This window comes from Esox lucius, chromosome 3 (genome assembly GCF_011004845.1).
Source record: "Esox lucius isolate fEsoLuc1 chromosome 3, fEsoLuc1.pri, whole genome shotgun sequence".
NCBI classification, from domain to species: Eukaryota; Metazoa; Chordata; class Actinopteri; order Esociformes; family Esocidae; genus Esox; species Esox lucius.
Window position 1 is genome coordinate 24,881,939 of NC_047571.1, and position 18,346 is coordinate 24,900,284.

General features: G+C 41.4%; 2 protein-coding genes across 31 annotated transcripts in view; both read right to left on the minus strand.

Annotated features, from left to right (window-relative positions):
• Positions 1-292: 292 nt before the first annotated feature.
• Positions 293-9,162, minus strand: eif2b5 (eukaryotic translation initiation factor 2B, subunit 5 epsilon). The gene is made up of 16 exons (XM_010891939.3): positions 8,957-9,162; positions 7,661-7,785; positions 7,065-7,250; positions 6,458-6,635; positions 5,651-5,731; positions 5,481-5,558; positions 5,043-5,355; positions 4,352-4,497; positions 3,935-4,079; positions 3,402-3,500; positions 3,125-3,232; positions 2,718-2,808; positions 2,452-2,575; positions 1,447-1,572; positions 1,169-1,279; positions 293-736 (listed from the first exon to the last, which is right to left on the minus strand). Exons 1-16 carry the CDS (start codon positions 9,092-9,094, stop codon positions 674-676), a joined length of 2,112 nt encoding a protein of 703 aa, XP_010890241.1. The 5' UTR covers positions 9,095-9,162; the 3' UTR covers positions 293-673.
• A 1,938-nt stretch (positions 9,163-11,100) lies between these two features.
• dlg1l (discs, large (Drosophila) homolog 1, like) overlaps positions 11,101-18,346 on the minus strand; it is a 102,259-nt gene continuing 95,013 nt past the window's right edge. For 28 of the 30 annotated variants that reach the window (XM_010892096.5, XM_010892079.5, XM_029116218.2 and 25 more), the window contains 6 exons: positions 16,596-16,646; positions 16,290-16,391; positions 15,845-16,017; positions 15,024-15,133; positions 13,661-13,752; positions 11,101-13,444 (listed from right to left, as the gene is read on the minus strand). In XM_010892096.5, the coding sequence (XP_010890398.1) occupies positions 13,338-13,444; positions 13,661-13,752; positions 15,024-15,133; positions 15,845-16,017; positions 16,290-16,391; positions 16,596-16,646 (635 nt within the window). In that variant the 3' untranslated portion in view covers positions 11,101-13,337. Of the gene's footprint in view, positions 13,445-13,660; positions 13,753-15,023; positions 15,534-15,844; positions 16,018-16,289; positions 16,392-16,595; positions 16,647-18,346 lie in introns of those variants that run through there. The other 2 variants (XR_002196414.3, XM_034291404.1) reach the window with 2 other exon arrangements.

Below are 18,346 nucleotides of genomic sequence, written 5' to 3' on the forward strand. Positions count from 1 at the left end.
AATGCAAATGATTTAAAATTCATACAATGTGATTTTACGGATTTTGGTTTTAGATTCCGTCTCTCACAGTTGAAGTGTACCTATGATCAAAATTACAGACGTCTACATGCTTTGTAAGTAGGAAAACCTGCAAAATCAGCAGTGTATCAAATACTTGTTCTCCCCACTGTTTATACAGGGCTATACATCAGAGATGTAATGTGCGTCAATATAATAGTCTCAAACAAAAAACTTGAGCAATGGTTGACTAGACTCCGTGGAATAATAACTGATGAAGCAGCAGTACAGTAGATTGGTCTACTCAAGGGTTTTATATCTTTATTAAATGTGTCAATATTCTGACCACATAGCCCTTTTTTCCTGTGACATTGGAAGATAATGTCAGTTTGCTTGGTACACAATTAGTCGGTGTTGCAACCTCGGTGATACCCCTTATTTTCCATGTAGGGAACTATTTAGGAAACAGGACACCATTGCGCACATTCACACGTTGAGTAGATATGAATATCATTGAGAAGCAATGCGAGCTGCCACCATGTCTAAACAGACAGCCGTAACGGCAGAGATGGACTCAAGTCTCGGAACGACCACGGTATGGGATTTTATTGACAGCAGTCACGCGTCTTCCGAGCGTTGATATGCCTTCTCGTCTCATCTCAAGCTCTCCTCCTTTTCACTCCCCCTCTTCAGAAGACTCATCCTCTGCTTCCTTCAGCCACTGGATGAATTTCTGGAGCTGTGGTAGAGGTGTGAGAGTTAAGTGTGAGGCCCTGGACCTGTTCCAGAAGGTGGAACCCCAAAGTGGCCCAGCCTCCAACAGTAGACACATAAGGGTGAGATCCCACATTCACCACTAGTCTAATGTCAGCCACTATGAGGTGCTCACATTATCCATTCATTTATCTCAAATCACTGATTCACCTGACCGCAACCTTGGGACGCTCACATCCTGCACTGCTTCTCTGGTGGATCCGGCTTGACTGACTGACTTGTTAGTCGTTTGCATTAATCGAGGCCCAAATGCCCTGCAGATCCTCTCACGCTACATGACCGAGTGCAATCCCAAAGGACCCAGGGAAGTTGCAAGTGGCTTTCGTACTAGACAAGGCCGGTCCCATGGTCCGGTCTGCGTCCTGGTCTAGTGTCAGATCTTTAAAGTGGTACCCACCCCCTGGTTTTTGCGTAGCTGTCTGCTCTTGTCCGTCGTGGCTCCTGCAGAGAACCATTTTAGGATGGCGTCCTCCTCCAGGATCTCCAGTTGGTACATGTTCATCAGCACCTAGAGGCACAGAACAAACTCGCCTCAACATCAAGTCGGACACCACAGTCACGGCGATGTTCTGTTTGCCAACATTCCGTTTCCAAACAGCCTCTTCTGTGCACATTTCTTCCCGCGGTGGTGCGGTCACGAAGGCTACCACAGGCGTAGTACACATACACACCCACCTTGACCATGGCAGTCTGGTGTGTCTCCTGCTCCAGGAACAGTTCCTCCACAGCAGACAGGCAGTCCAGGTGGTCCTGGGCTCTCTTAATGTAGTTCTTAAACACCGGAGACCACTTCTTCAACAGCTGCCCGCCAAGGGGAGGAAGACAAACAGTACAGGTAAGTTGATGACTACAACCTTCATATAGAAGCATGATTAAATCTCATCAGGGGCACTTTAAACGGGAAAAGAAGTATGTGAACATGTGTCTAGGGTCATACATCCCTAACTCTAAGTCTTCAGCCACAAGACAATACACAGGATAGAAATGTACAGAATATTTCAGATTGTTTAGGCCGGTATGCAGTATTTCAATCATATGTAAATGAATGTCATGTTTAGTCAACAGAGTTCTACAATGGCCAGTTTTTTAGGGACTCCCATTATGTACTGGGGCTGAATCCCTCTTCAATTCATTCATCAGTAAGGAGACCTTCAGTGACAGACAAATATTGGAAGTTCAAGCACAGAAATCCTCATAAAGAAATCAGACATTAAGTATCTCTTTAAGCAAATCAAACTAATGGGTTAAGTTTCCTCCAAATGGGTTGAATATTTAAACAGTGTCCAAACATGAAATACACATTATTTAACAAAGATAGGCTACACTGAATAAAGCTGTTGGACAGTGTTCTGTGTGGAGGCAAATTAATGGGACTTACAGGAAGTAGTAGGACAATGTTCTGGGTAGAGGTGAATTAATGGGATTTACAGGAAATAGTAGGACAGTGTATTGTGTGGATGTGAATCATTTCGGGACTTACAGGAAGTAGTAGGACAGTGTTCTGTGTGGAGGTGAATTAATGGGACTTACAGGAAGTAGTAGGACAGTGTTCTGTGTGGAGGTGAATTAATGGGACTTACAGGAAGTAGTAGGACAGTGTTCTGTGTGGAGGTGAATTCATGGGACTTACAGGAAGTAGTAGGACAGTGTTCTGTGTGGAGGTGAATTAATGGGACTTACAGGAAGTAGTAGGACAGTGTACTGTGAAGAGCTGAGCTTCGTCCCTTGCTGCTGGAAGGGGTATTCCAGAACGACTTTGGTAAGAATCTGCATCACCTCCTTTAGAGTAATGTTGTAGGCATACCTGAAGGCAGGATATAAATAAGTACAAGATAGATGTATTCTTTGAAGATGGCAGAGAGGAAGAAAGTTCAAACATAAAAACAATTACTGCGTTTCAGCTTAATCTGAAAAACTCTCTTTAGGAGGAGCCTATTACTACTCACTTGAGTGAGTTGATCTCCAGGACCAAGTTGTCACAGCCAATATTCTCCTCCTCACCTCTCTGTAGTGTCCCCAACACCTCCAGCTGGAACACTAAACATACACAGACACACACAGGCTGTTACAGTTGAGCATTCATTATTTGTTGTAGTTATAATACATTCAGCTGATACATTATCTTTAACATCATCCATCTCAGGTGAGACATTACCTTTAACATTGTCCATCTCAGGTGAGACATTACCTTTAACACCGTCCATCTCAGGTGAGACATTACCTTTAACATTGTCCATCTCAGGTGAGACATTACCTTTAACACCGTCCATCTCAGGTGAGACATTACCTTTAACATCGTCCATCTCAGGTGTTACATTACCTTTAACATCGTCCATCTCAGGTGTTACATTACCTTTAACATCGTCCATCTCAGGTGAGACACTGCGACTACCCATATCCTGTGAGCCGTCACTGGCCTCACTCTCACTGTCACTGTCTGGGTCCGGGTTCAACACCAGGCCTGACCACAGAAACACAACGCATTACAGACCACCAAACACACGGGCGAAAAACTTTCTGCAAATCCAAACCATGTTACGACATCACAGGAGGAAAATCTGTACTACCATTTAGTGCTGAGAAATACACCATCCCCAGACTGGCTGAACTATCCATATAACAACCCTTACCCCATATACACTGGGCCAGCTCCTCATCCTCTGCCTCATCCAGACTGGCCTTCCAGATGTAACCTTTGCCCTCTGATCCCACCTCGGCTGGGTTAAACGCTAGACAGGTCAAACAGGTTAGAGTTTATTGTTACACTACAGTCCACAGTTATTGACCAGTAATAAGTGAATGACAACAACATAACTAACTATTGGAAACAAGATCAACGTACTTTACAACTGATGACAAAACAGCCCATGTTGACATACAGTGGATATAAGACTAATTGGCCACAAGTCCACTGTCTTCTTGGTAATCAACTCCAGTATAGATTTGGCCTGGTGCTGTAGGTTATTGTCCTGCTGAAAGTGAATTTCTCTCTGTGTCTGGTTTAAATAAGACTAAAGCAGGTTTGTATCTTTAGCTAGATTGTTTGCTTCATTACATACACTTTTTGTCCTGGTAATGTTATGTGCTAGCGAAACTATGTAGCCCACATATAAAGTGAACAAAACAGGAATATGTATCACTTTCAGAGTAAACTAACGCACACCTTTCTGCTTGGTCTTGTCTTTGCTATTTCCAACCACTTGGTCGTCACTGAGGAATTCATCATCATCATCGTCCTCCTCTTCCTCAGGATGATGCATGGACACCACAGTGCCTTCTGGGAGGGACATGTTCGGACCAATCACCACCTATGAAACAGACCGAGCAAAATCTAAAAAATACATTCTAAGTTACTCCTAAATGACTCTGAGAAGCATACTGTAGATAACCACATCTTCATGTAAGGATTACAAAAGGTAGAAAGCTATCCAGCCAACACAAATATTACATCAAGTTTCTAAAATATGAAGTAATTCAGGAAATGAAAAACATAATGGAAACATACTCCACTGTCTATATTCAGGGTAATATGTATTCTTACATAAATTTCTAATTCGTAGTTCTAGAGAAGTTTTCTTACATTGTAAGCCAGGACACACTGTTTGTTCAGCAATACAGCCTCTTTGACCAGCACCCCATCACACACTACAGACTGGTGGATCTTTACTTTGTTGGAAATGTGTACATTGTTCCAGATGTAGGCCCGGTCCAACACTACGTTGTCCCCTAGGGAGAGAGATTACAGGGAGGCTTATGTTTTAGCAGGGGCACGTCATGTTTTTCATTTAAATGACCTGGGAGACCAGTTGTGTTGACATTGGCCAATCACTGAAGACCAGCTCTGCTGAAGTCAGCCAGTCATTGAAAACCAGTTGTGTTGATGTTGGCCAATCACTGAAGACCAGCTGTGCTGAAGTCAGCCAGTCGCTGAAAACCAGTTGTGTTGATGTTGGCCAATCACTGAAGCGTTCAGTTACTATACCAAGAAACCCAGCGTGATGACTAGTTGGTACAACATTCAGCACCACCTGGGACACTCCAGGAACAGTGTTATTCCCTGGGTTTAGACACTCCGTTGGGTTCTTCAGAACTCCAGGAAATAACAGAACACTGTCTGGAGTTTCAGAATAAGACTTTTTTTTCTTTTATGAGTGTGGAATTTCATACACTTTCACATGTTGATTTTATTTAGACAGTCGCTGCTAGAAAGCAGAAGTGAAGAAATACAGTCCCAATCTAAACTCAGGACCTAAACTCAGGAGATCTGGTACCTATAGTGCAGTAGTTGCCAATAATGCTGTTCGATATATGACAGTTGGCGCCGATGCTGGTGTCTCGACCAATCAGAACGTTCTCCTCCATCTGGCTCCCGTGACCCAGACTGACCCCCGCTCCCCGGTAGACGTTGTGACGAGAGTGGGCACACCCCTGCCCCCGCTGATCTGTGAAGTTGGCCTCGGGGGTCAGAGGGTAGACCCAGCGGCGCACCAGGTCCGAGGAGACAGAGTCGTACATCTGTAGATTGGACACCCGGGCGCCATAGCCCTCGTTCGTCACGTACAGATGAATCTGGTTACCCAGGATCTAGAAACCAAGGACAAAGACACGTAAAAACCCGTCTGTTAGGGCACTGCTAAGTCTGTTCCTGTTTAAATACATCAAGGACTGCAGTACACAACGTCTCAATCAGTGAACTAGTCTTCTCATACCTCTTCATTGACTAGAATCCCTCTGACAAAGTCGTTCCTGGTCTGGTAGTCGAAGTTGTCTGTGAAGAGCTCGGCTACCTGTGATCGAGACAATGTACACTGTAGTCTGTAAGCCTGTTGTTATGGAAACATGCTCAGTCACTCCAGCCTGGTGAGAGGCAGCGGATTACCTGTGGGGAACAGATACTGATGTGGCAGTCCAGCAGGTCGTGTCTGATCTCAAACTCATCACTACCGTGCTGAAAGATGTTCTGCAAAGATACACAAAGAGAAATTCAAAGCCCAGTTCACGTACGCCGCCAGGGCTGAGAGACTGGTGCTTTTTGAGATTGTGTTGGTTTCATTAGGAACTGAAGAAAAATGGTGGATGGTAATGCTTCTACATTTTCAGTCAGTTGAGGGTTTTGTATTTGCTTTAATCTAATCCACTGGAGGGTCATTTTACCCTTTGAGAATTTCTTATTATACCTCATTGTCAATTTGTGTGTGTGAAAGTAGGCCATCATTTCTATAACTGCAGTATTATAACAATTATTGAATCTCTAGCAATGCATGCAATGATTTAGTGTACTGCATTGGTGATCATTTATGCATGCTTGTTCCCTGATCAGGCTCTTCTTGCACTCTCTTTTCCACCTAACTGGACAGAGTATTCTACTTATTAAACTACTACTCATTAAAGCTTAGCCTCTCATACTCTGCTCGAGTCTTGACCTAAATTCTCAAATAGCATTTTGAGCTCACATAGACATTCATCAAATGTAATTCCAACAAATTAAACTAATGCTACTTCAACTTCAATCAGTTCAGTAATCAAAAATGAACAGCCATTTTAATTGCTCACATTACACACAGTTCAACATACAAGCAATAAAAGAGCTGTAGATTGCAGATACACCTGAATAATATACTAATAGAAGCAGCAGTAATGCCTTTTTAGGACGATTATGAAGTACACTTCATAATAGAGCAATTACCATTGGAAACTGTAACTTCTTCAGGCCCTGGGTCTTCTGGTAGTGAAGGACACGCTTGCTCTTGCTGTCCATGGCAACAATTACATCATCTTCCTCGCAGCGAGACTTATGACCAGGAGAAGACTCTTTGAAGACCATGGTCATCACGGAAATGTTCTTGTCCACCTTACGCCGGTGCCTTCGCACAACACAGGGGAACCGTGTCACTGCACTGACATCAAATCGGAAAAGCAACGGGCCTCCTAGCATGCCGTTAGCTCAATCAGGTGTGTCGTCAGTGTAGCGGAAGTGAAAGCCTGCAAACAGTTTGATCACACAAAGAGCTACTACGAGTGCAGGCTTTCTCTCCAGCCCTGCACCAACACACCGGTTTCAGGGTCAAGAGTCACTGACCTGACGGGTCTGGAAAATGTGTTAGAGCAGGGCCAGAGCAAAAACCTGCACATACAGTTGCTCTCCAGGGGGATGTCTGAGCACCAAATACTGGCCGTATTGGCTTGTTCAGTGATAATTAACAGCTGATAGGTGCACACAACCCACAGGATACAACCACCTGACTGGGACTAAGAGGGACTAAGAGGGACTAAGAGGGACTAAGGGGGCTGACCTGTGCTCTTGCAGGGCCTGGCTGACGTCGATGTTGGACACCACGTCTCCGTAGACCAGGATGAAGTCGTTCCTCACCAGCGTCTTGGCGTCTACATCCCGCAGCACGTCGCCAAGGGAACGGTATAGGTCTGAGGTGATAATGTGGACCACATTGGGAGACGTGGGACGACACCATTTAGAATTCCTGTTGGGGTGAGAGGGAGTATACAGGTCTTCACGGATATATCCAAATGAGCTCCTAGGAGATCTGAGGCATTATCCGGATATGACAGTATTTAGTAGACTGTCGGACCCCGAGAACCATGGTTTCAGTAGGAACATGATCTGACACTGCCCATAACTATGGCCCAGAGGTTTTCCAAGAAACATGATCACATGATCTTACACTGCCCATAACTATGGCCCAGAGGTTTCCCTGGAAACATGATCACATGATCTGACACTGCCCATAACTATGGCCCAGAGGTTTCCCTGGAAACATGATCGCATGATCTGACACTGTCCATAACTATGGCCCAGAGGTTTCTCTGGTCAGGGGAACAAAGATCAAGAGTAAACCCAACAGTGTTTGTGTGTACATATATATGTTCTTACAGCAGGTGGTCCTTGATCTTATTAGACATCCAACAACAGAAGACGAACGTCTCCTGAACCCCAGTAGATGTAAGGAATTCCAGGGTGTAGTCTATCATGGCAACGTTGGCCAACGGTAGAAGAGCCTGGAGGAGGCAAGACACAACCAATGTGACGAATTCAACACTGGATAACACATCATCTCATACAACTGGAATACTGAGGCTTGAAATCTTAACGGAGAATATAGATTTATAGATGGAGAATATAGATGGTAGGAGAATATAGATGATCATTTTGAAGTTTAAACATTTTGAAGTTTAACGTTGACCATGTGTTGTTTGTGATGGTAGGAGAGAAATACTTAAACTTCTAAATTATATGTCAGAGCATCGTGACCACAATGACAACTCAATAGATTATTGGACTAATCTCAGATAGTCAAGATATTTTTCACCATCAGAGCCTGTTTTTTCAGACTTCCTTGTTGTCTTGACTAAGGCATTAGTTCTTCGCATCTACAGGTACATTGTATTTACCCAAATCTGAATAAACACTAACATAGGCAAGACATGTCTAAGCTGAGAAAGGTTTGTGGCCTGGAGTGGTACTGCAGTCTGTGCAGTCTTTGGAGCACATACTGATAATTTACGTCCAATCATGTATTGAAAGTGTTGTTTAAAAATATGTTAATTTCTACACCAGTCATCCACACTAAATTATACAATTTGCTGTATTTTTATTGTGTTCATTTAGCTATAAATCTGTAAGCTGTAGGAGTTACAGTGTGTTCATGCCAATGCCCTGTAAATGGGACCACTGTCTTTCTAATATATGTGGGCATTGCCATGGTAGCCAAAATACTGGGCCTGCCCAGCATTTTTAGATGACCCTAAACAAGATGGGATGTGCTTAAAAGTAGCTCAGGAATCACACCTCCGAAAGTACCAGCTTTTTTAAGTGACACTGCTGCGGTAGAGTACTTGTGTCAATCTACACGGTTTTGATTGTGAGTTACTGACAGAAATTATCAAGGCATCTTGGACTGAATTTACTAGCCAGTTATAGTCAGTAGCTAGGTATAGCAGCTGTCTATACCATCCGACCATGAGGCTCTCTCAAATCAAATTCTCACAGGAATTACTAGCAAACAGGCAACGATTTTATTCAGAAATGTTTAGCAGATGTAGCTAGGATTTTAAAGACACAGCTGTAATTGCTGCAATAATCCACGGTTACATAGTTGAAAATTGTTGCGATAGCATTGTCATCCATTGACAACACAGATTGCCATGATGTGCATCAGACATCACATACCCTAGGCTGGTCTTTTGAAATCGGGAAAAACCTCCGGTTAAAGCTGTCGGCGATTAGCACAGCTTGTAACGGCTGGTCTTCTTCCTCCTGTTCATTGGTAACGTTACCCTTTTTCTGTTTCGTTCCTCTACTAGACATGTTTGATATTTGACAGCTAGCTAGCTAGCTACACAACCTTTCGTCAGTCGTTAGCGTTAGACAGTAAAAGTACGACGTCCGCGTTGGGACAAGTGATGTCAGTTACGGTTAATAGTACAACGCAAAACTCGTAGTTACAGCCAGATAGTTTTAATCAATATAGTTGCCTAGACTCCTACAATACTGTACACATTCATTTGCTGCATGTTTGCCAGAAATATTTTGCCATGTTTAGTTGGTTGTCTTACTGTACATACCATTTGAAAGCGATGCTTCCCTGATTTTATTAATTAACAGTACCCTCAGAAGACAAAAACAGGCTCCCCAGGTTTAAAACTATTGTTATAAACTATCCTTCAACCCAAATGTGTTTTTGTTTGATTTAAAGTAGATATAGAGAATGCTTAATGTTGCTATCAATGGTCTGGCCTTGCATCCGTGTTCCACAAGTGGTTACATTTCTTCCACCCTGTTCCTGAGCTTTTCGTTTAGAGTTAGTCAGATGTGTATCCTCACAGTAATCATTTGTTTTACAGTACAATTATTCAATTCTCAGTTTTTCCTGTAAAGCAACAATCAATCCCTATTTTTACACTGAATAGATGCACACAGCTCCTTCTGTAGGTCACCGGATTTTAAAAATTTCTCTCTATAACCTTGGTTGTATTGTGGAAAAACCTATTCATTCTTGTTACGGCTAATTCATGTGTACATGTTCACTAGTAATGCAAAAATCCACATATATGCAAACATTTGAAAACTTTTATTTTCCATTTGGCTAACACAACAGACATTTCTTACAGGGTAAAAACACTCACTCTTCACACTATTTTCCTTCTTGTCCCTTTGTTCCCTCTTCAGTTTGTGTCTGCAGCATTCAATAACTCTCCTTCACACATGTTCTCTTTTACCGTTTTCTCATCTTTTGGATTTTCCTTTACCATTAATCCTATTTTAACAAATCTACAGTCTACTTCCTATAGGTCCTTCTCCTTAATTAGGATAATTCATTGTCAACTAAGTTAATTCAAGAAGTAAACTAACATTTAAATTATCCTCACTGCCTCTCTATGGAAAATAAATTGATTTAAATGTTCTTCCTTAATTGACAGCAGACCTTGGTGGTAAACTTTTAATTCCACTTGCGGTTCTGCTCCTTCACCTTCATTCCATTTTTTCACAAGGCTTTTGCATCCATATTGTGAGCCTAATTAAATAACTTTTAATGGTATCAACTAGCGCTACAGTAATGTCACAAGCAGATGGAATATTGCAGTAATGTCAAACACTAAAAGGTGTATCATCTCACGGAGTTAGTCTGTCTGTTACTGGGAAGTGACCAACTGCCAGAAAACCAACTGGACAGACAAACCGCTTGAATTGAACTCCTTCCTCTGACAATTGGCAGGGTTTTAACTTATCCAGGAATGTCTGCATCCTTGCCTTCAGTGGTATTTAATATCATCCACCATTGCTTCAATCCCCACTCCTCCAACTTTCCCCTATCCTTCTTCAAAATATTCTTCCCCATATCTCTTTCCAAATATTCTCCTCTAACAGCTTTTTAGTATCTTCCTTCATCTTAAAAAAAAACAATGGACATTGTAATAGCTTCTGCAAAGTTAAAATCCAATTTTACTGACAGTCAGATTCTAAGATATCTGGTTTTGCTGTCATGCAGAATGTTCATTCCAAAAGTGATATGACATCGTAATCACTACAGAATTGATTTCAGTTAGGTGTCAAAATTTTATTGGAACTCCAATATATGCTGGTCATCAACCAACCACTACATGCCTACAGAACCATGAACTGAAATTCTACTGTTGCAATTGTCAATGGATCATAGCAATTATATGAGTTAGGATCAATTGCTTAGATCAGTATTTTTGGACTCCCTGATTGTCATTATCTCATGTTGTTTTGCTTCACATTATATACATCCGAACACACACACACACACACACACACACCCAGAAGAAATAACTATCACTCACCCAATTGTATGAGAAACATAATTTTTCGTTTTTATTTCTGATCCGTTCTACTCTTGCGATCATTGGAATGAATGAGAATCAGTAGGTTATTTACATGTTTCCAGACAGTCCCAAATGAGTCTTGCAGAAAAGCAGAGGTGGTGAGGTGGTAAAAGCAATCTTGTGGTGTAGAAAAAGCAGTTCTCGAAGGGGACGGAGTCCTCGTTGAGGGGACACAAGCCATGTGTACAAGCCCCCTGTTGGACGAAGTCTATAAAAAAAAAAGTCTAACAGGGTCTAGTCTGGACCTTTCAGTTCTCATATCTATTGTAGGACTGGCATCACTTTCTGGAACAAAATCCACAGCAGAACAGCCTGTACATTCCTCAAGTGAAATTGTGTTGGTTGGACTTCAAAACATTTGGCAAGTGTGAAAAACAAATGTTGTCATTGATGCTATCTTACTTCTAGTCATCTGTAGTTTTATGGGATACATCAGCTTTTTCAAAATGTTGGAGGCTTAAGGCAGATAACTCATCTATAACCACTGACAAAGGAGAAATCTAACTACTAGCAGCCATAGTGGCATTTCTGAGACTGCCCTCTCTGATGTTACCACAGGCCTCCATGACCTTGGTAGGGGGAGTGCCCTAGGACCTGCTTTTCAATAACTGTAATCATTTGTGTGGAAGATACACAACTCTGAGATTAGCCTCTAGCACCAACTTAACCCTACAACTCCAACTTAGACATGGTTCATAATTTCACAGATAAAGCAAACCCATAACTGAGGCATTCGTTTTGAGGAGGGGAAAAGCACACCTACATGTTGTTCATAGCCAGAGTAAGGGAGCACTGTATAATTAAAGTTTTTCTGATGTGGACTTTAATAACTTGTTAAAAAAGAAAATTAAGGACAAAGTAGGTGGTGATAAAAGTAAACAAAAAATATATTCATATTTAAACATCTTTTATACTTTTGTAGTTATATATTTTTAACAATGCAACGAAAATAATTTCCATAGTAGTAGTGCTTAAGTAAAGTTCAATATAGACTTTTATTATAACAAAATAGGCAGTTTACTGAGGGTTAAATATCTGTTAAAATCTCATTGTACAATAAAGTTGTTCCATTTTTGCATCTGCATTTATTTTGTCAACAAATCTATGGACACCTAAAATGGCAGTTCCTTACTTTCGTAACTGAAAAAGGACAAACATAATTCAAATGATCAAAGACAGTAAGACACTGATAACAGCCCAAAATTTTTTAAATACTCTCAATTTTCCTTACACAAATCTTAAACTCAAGTTCTAGAGGGTAATGTGTTTTAGTACAAGCAATATCTAAATGTCGCTCCTTAAAAAGTCCACATTAGTCCAGAAATAATACACTAGGATAAAAAAAAAAAAAAAGACCATGGAATTTTCACAGTACAGTATGTTTCCATCACACATTTTTAGTTTGGAGTGGAGGTTAGACTGAAACCCTTTGAAGAAACACACTACACACAGACACACACACACACTACCCTCCAGGACTTGAGTTGAAGAACCCTGTTCCATGTAGTCTCACATGGGTAACATCTGTGTGGCTTCAACCACCAAAAACCCAATGTCTTTCTAACATGGGTAAGAGTAGTAAGGGGTAGGTGAGCAGGGAGATGAATACAACTCCGTAAAAAAAGAAGAAAAAAAAAAGATATATATAATGATACATATGCTGAAAGAGGGATGAGAAGGGGGGGGGGTAAAAGAAAGTGAAACAAATTAAAAATGTACTAAAAATACATGCTGTTAAAGCTATCACGTGCAAAGTCTTGCTTTGTGTTTCTGCTGTATGACCCGATGCCTGAGCACAAACTCCCATCTTCACTGAACATTTGTATTTATTTAAATGAGACTTGATCCACGATTTTTTTCTGAGAAAGTCACCTCCCTTAAACATTAAGGAACTGTACCGTATGAACAATGCCTGCCCCTCTGTGCTTTGCTCTGGCTTATCGTCGTCACTGGCTGATTGGACTGCGAGCCGGACGGGGACCAAAGACTGTGTTCTGAGTTGGACAAACCTAGCGTTGTCGAATGTCAGCCAGGGTCACGTGAGAAGCCTGGCTGAGGAAGGGAGGGCGGAGGAAGAGGATGGTGGTACAATTCAGGCTACTCAGGGTAGTGTTGCCAGACCAGGTCAGTAATAAAAATAAAAAATTAATCATAAATAAAAAGGAGAGGAGGACGACAAAGGAGTAGAAAGTGTTGTGAGCGCCTCATAGTTTCTCCTTGGATTGCACCCATATGAATGGGCCAGACTGCTCCTCGATGATCTGCTTGACCTGCTCGTAAATCTCCTCCAAGGTATCTCCTTGAACGATAGCTGGAAAAGAGACACAGCACAGTGACTTGCTTTATCCACTTATCCTTATGCATCTCATTTTAATGTATAGTACTATGGCTTTCATTGTCAATTATTTGCCCGTGAAGCTCGCTGACATTTCCTTGAGGGGACTAAACAGTTGACAAATAAAGTAAACCGATGGACATTATCCACAATGGACATTCCATTGACATGTCACAGAGAAAGGCTTTTCACCTGTGAAATGCTCTGTGAACTCATGCTCCAGCTTGGTGGCTCTGTCAAAGGTTTTCCTGCCCTGCTCCTCCGTCAGCCTCTTGTTCATCTCCCTGATTAAAAAACAGAGAGAAAACAACAGTGAAAGTCTGTACACAACACTGGTTTTGGTTCCAGGAACTGGTTCCAGCAGAAATAGCAGGAACGACTACTGATCCAAAGCAAATTCAAAGGCACTTGCCAATACATTTACTTATACCTGGTTTTTTTAAATGTTTGCAGAGTGCTTTGCACTGTGGGATCCTGATGTCTTTTTCACATCTCTCACCTATCAAATTTGTAATGTTGAATTTGTTGTTTCCTGACATGGAGGTGTCAGGCACTACTATCCACCTATAATTACTGGCAGAACAACACAGGCTACAATGCAAGGCAGACACCACAGGTTTGCATCAGGACGGCCAGGGTCGTTTTCTGAACATGTCTGTTAAACGGGTGGACTAATGAGACAATGATTAACAGGTATGGCAAGATCTACAGCTTACCACATTAAACCTGTGAAGTATGGTGAAGGTGGTGTTTTAGCTTTGGGCATGTATGGCTGCCAATGGAAGACATACATGTCATCACTGAGGATGTAACTGCTAGTGACCGAATTCTGTAGTGTACAGCAAGACAATGACCACAAACATATTGCCATAGCAACTAGGGTTTTTCTCAAATTAATTGTTTGATTTGAAATCCAAACCTTTGGAGTATAGTCCTACAAAAAGAATGAATGTTTCCATTTTCCAATAGAGGGCATTGTATATGATTTTTTTGCATGTCACGGTTGGCATTGTACACAACTGGTTGACATAGCATAGAAATAACTGAAACCAGTTTTGGTTAATGGGCATCACTCTCCTAAACACTGTCTGGAAAAGGGATTATATAAAAAATGGGCGACTTAAAAGTATTATTTAATGTCGATTAAATAATTTTGCGAAATGTAATAACGTTGCATTGCAAAACACTTCTAACCTGGGTTTAAACACTGAAATCAATTAACAAAATGACTTTCAGTAAATTATCTGCGCCTACAACTTTCCGCAGAGCTGTCAAACACTCTGCTGCAGCCTACACCCCTGGGCTAGACGTCCTGACTGATTGAAACGGACAGAATTCGCATGGTATTTGTTGAGACGTTTCTAACATCGGTGTAAAACTCCATTACTCAGATTGGAAACATGTGATGTTGGAATATAAATATTGTGCAGATAGCAATTATTTTTATGACAACGATCTATCTGGCTCAAATAATCACAATCAGACAATAACGTAATAATGGCGAAAGCCCCAATCAGTCTGCCCACTACGTTCCAAGAAAGCAGTTCACACTCACATTATGTTTTCCACAGACTTGGGCTTGATGAACACAGCAATGGGGTGGAGTTGGGCCAGCTGCAGCCTCTTGATGGCATTGCCAGACACGTCCAGGATGCAGTGTTTGCCCTGCGAGGGAGAAACATATCTGCTAGGTATACAGGGTTGTGACGATACAAAAAGGCAAACCAGACTGAATTTGATTATTTCCTTAACTTTTCAAGAGATGTACAACCTGACGATGGGGTTTCAAGCCCCCTGCCTCTCTACATTTATTGCTGTACTTTCACAAATAATAACCAACCTTTAAAAGGTGTTTTCACACAGGGTTAATTAAAAGCCAATGCTTAGGGTCATTATTTTGGCAACCACTACTAGAAGAGGTGTTTGAAGAGGGGTTGTCACGGCACGTTTGGCAGGAGCTTCAGTGATAGACTGTTCAACTTGATGGCATTTCACAATACGCCATAGCCATGTCAGTAACCAGATCCAGTATATCAACACTGTCGGGAGATCCTGGAGCATTTTTCTACAACCATCAACAAAACACTATTATAATAAGACTTGTGGATGAATTCCACAGTTCCAGACACCTCATCCACACCTAGGCACATTGAAGCGGTTCTGTTAGTTTTGCACAATATCAGATCCCTATGTACTGTATATATGAATCATTTATTAACCTAATGTCCTTATTACACTTATGTTGTCATCTGAAAATTCAGTTTACCTCAAAAAGCCAAATGTGCAAAATAAATATTAACTGGAAATAGCTTTTTTTCTTTTTATGTTTACTTCAAGTGAATGGGTAAGTGTGTAAAGCTTTGACCGGTACTCTACCTTCTCAGCCACCTCACGCACTGACTGAACGCTAGTCCCGTAAAGGTGGTTATTGTACTGGCCCGCCTCTATAAACTTATGGTCCTGGATGTCCTTCTCCATCTGCTCCCTGGACACCACAAAGTGGTAGTCTCTGGTGTCCACCTCATAGTCCCGCTTGGGTCTGGTTGTGTCTGAAAAACCCAAGGTTAGACGTATGACGAAAGCTTCATGTCGCCGATCCGTACATCAATCCAGTCTTTAAATATGTGCAGAAGACCATATGGTATCTAGTACCTACCTAGTGGACTACTCTTGAAAAGGCCACTGTATACTGTGATAAAACACTCACTCTGTTTAGCAACAACCCATGTGTTTGAGGCACTATATGGGGCCTTTCTGTGACACTGTAAAAGTGAGGCCCTTTACCAAGGCAAGCATGGAAAATTAGTAAAATTACACTCACGAGGTACGCAGGACCCAAATTTGTCCGGGAACTCTGATATCAGATCGTCATTTACACGATCCTTCATGGGACCAAGAATAATCACTGGACGAGTGTAGTTTACTAAGGAGAGAACAACAAGCAAACAATGCAGTAATATGGATTAGAAACAAAGCACTGACGTAAATTGTTTTTACACAACTATGCCTGACAGTTTTACACAATTAAAAATAAATTGAAGTGACTTGAATCATAAAAATATTTTAATGCTTATTGATTAAAACCAAACAATGTAGAGGGCCTGGGCCAATGAAAAAAAAGTTTTACCTTCCTGTTGACTGACTGGCTCGTAGGACAAGACATACTCCTCTTGACCACCTGAAAACAATGAGCGACCACAAAAGAAAAATCGGCACAGCAACACACAACAGTACAGAGAATATTTTCATCAATGAGTCATCCTTAATTCATCCATGCTGGTCCCAGACTGCTAACTGATGCTCATACTAAAATGAGAGCTTTGACACAATGGCATAGGCAAAGGATAACTGGCTAAGCACGGGCAGTTGGTTGGAGGTCACATTGAATGAACTAAGGTCAGCTGGTATGGAGTGTGATCTATGCTGCTAAACAGCCCAAATGACACTCAGTTCCCACCACTGTGCCCTACGTGCCAAGTGTGCCCTATATGGAAACAAGTGTGCCCTATATGGAAACAAGTGTGCCCTATATGGAAACAAGTGTGCCCTATATGGAAACAAGTGTGCCCTATATGGAAACAAGTGTGCCCTATATGGAAACAAGTGTGCCCTATATGGAAACAAGTGTGCCCTTCTGAATGAAGATGTGATTCATTTCATTACTACTTTATTTTCTTCAAATTACAACGCCTAAACGCGTTCTGACACTTCATAACAATAACAGCTGATATAACCCATCTTAGCAGTCATAACCCACTCTGCTCTAACAGCTAGGCTATTCGCCAGCCGTCTGAAATAGCATGCATACTTACAGGTATGGTGTAATGAAATGGTTGGCCTTGTGTGGTAGGTTTTTGGGATTATGACATTCATGGAATAATTATAATCATCCTTAAAATAAAATGTCACAACAACCTAACATACGCCTCATGAGTGTTATGACAGCATTACGGGAGGTTATGACATTAAATCAGCGGTTATTGTTATGACATGGTTATTACCATGGTAATGCTTGAAGACCTCATTAAATGTAGTCCCTTTTTTCAAATTGTTAAGAAACCTGGAGACTACCAGCAGCGTCAGAGTGAAAACAATGCAAGGATGTTAACTGACAGACATGTCCAATGGACCAGGACATGGCTATTACAGTATATCACAGTATCGTGGTCATTTTGTTAACAATATTAACATGCAGATCAGACATAACATTTAAAATGACACACAGAGACACACACGCCATCATGCGGCAGTGAAGTGCATTCATTCCGGCCATGTGAGCCATCACCCAGTTGCTTTAGAGAGGGTTAACAGTAAGTTAAGAACAAACAAAAACAAAAGAACACTGATCCGTTTTAGAAATAGTAGTACAGTAGCTAGTACAGCGGTACCATACCAACCAGAGCTAATACATTATTATAGAAGCTAGTCCAATACCTTGAACATTATTAAAGAAGCATGTCAAGAAGTGAGTGAATTATTATAGAAGCTAGTCAAGTAGCTACTGTAGTACATTACTATATAAGCTAGTCCTGTCGCTTGTGTCTTAACATCATATGGTCCAGTAGTATAGTAGCTAGTACAGTTTTACAGTAAGTACAGCTAGAACTGCGATTCCAGTAGTTTGTTAGTCCAGTCTTGAATTCCAGTAGGTAGTCCAGTAGTATTCCAATAATAAGTACAGTAGTACAACAATACATTAGTAAGATAATACAGTAGCACAGCCGGCAGAGCAGTAGCTAGATGATTAGTACAATAACACAGTGGCTGGAACAATATTCCAACCAAACATATGCTAGTCTAGCTTGTAGCTAGTATGGCAATGAAACAGTACAGAGGCTAATACAGTAATGGTATAGCTCAGTGGTTCTCAAACCTCTC

What these genes read in the sequence shown, in the direction of transcription:
- eif2b5 (XM_010891939.3), bottom strand. Translation starts at nt 9,094, where the DNA reads ATGTCTAGTAGAGGAACGAAACAGAAAAAGGGTAACGTTACCAATGAA. An exon ending in AAGATCAAGGACCACCTGCT is followed by an intron (nt 7,251 to 7,660) that starts GTAAGAACATAT and finishes TCACCCCAACAG; the next exon opens with GAATTCTAAATGGTGTCGTC. An exon ending in ACACTGTCCTACTACTTCCT is followed by an intron (nt 1,573 to 2,451) that starts GTAAGTCCCATT and finishes CTTGGCGGGCAG; the next exon opens with CTGTTGAAGAAGTGGTCTCC.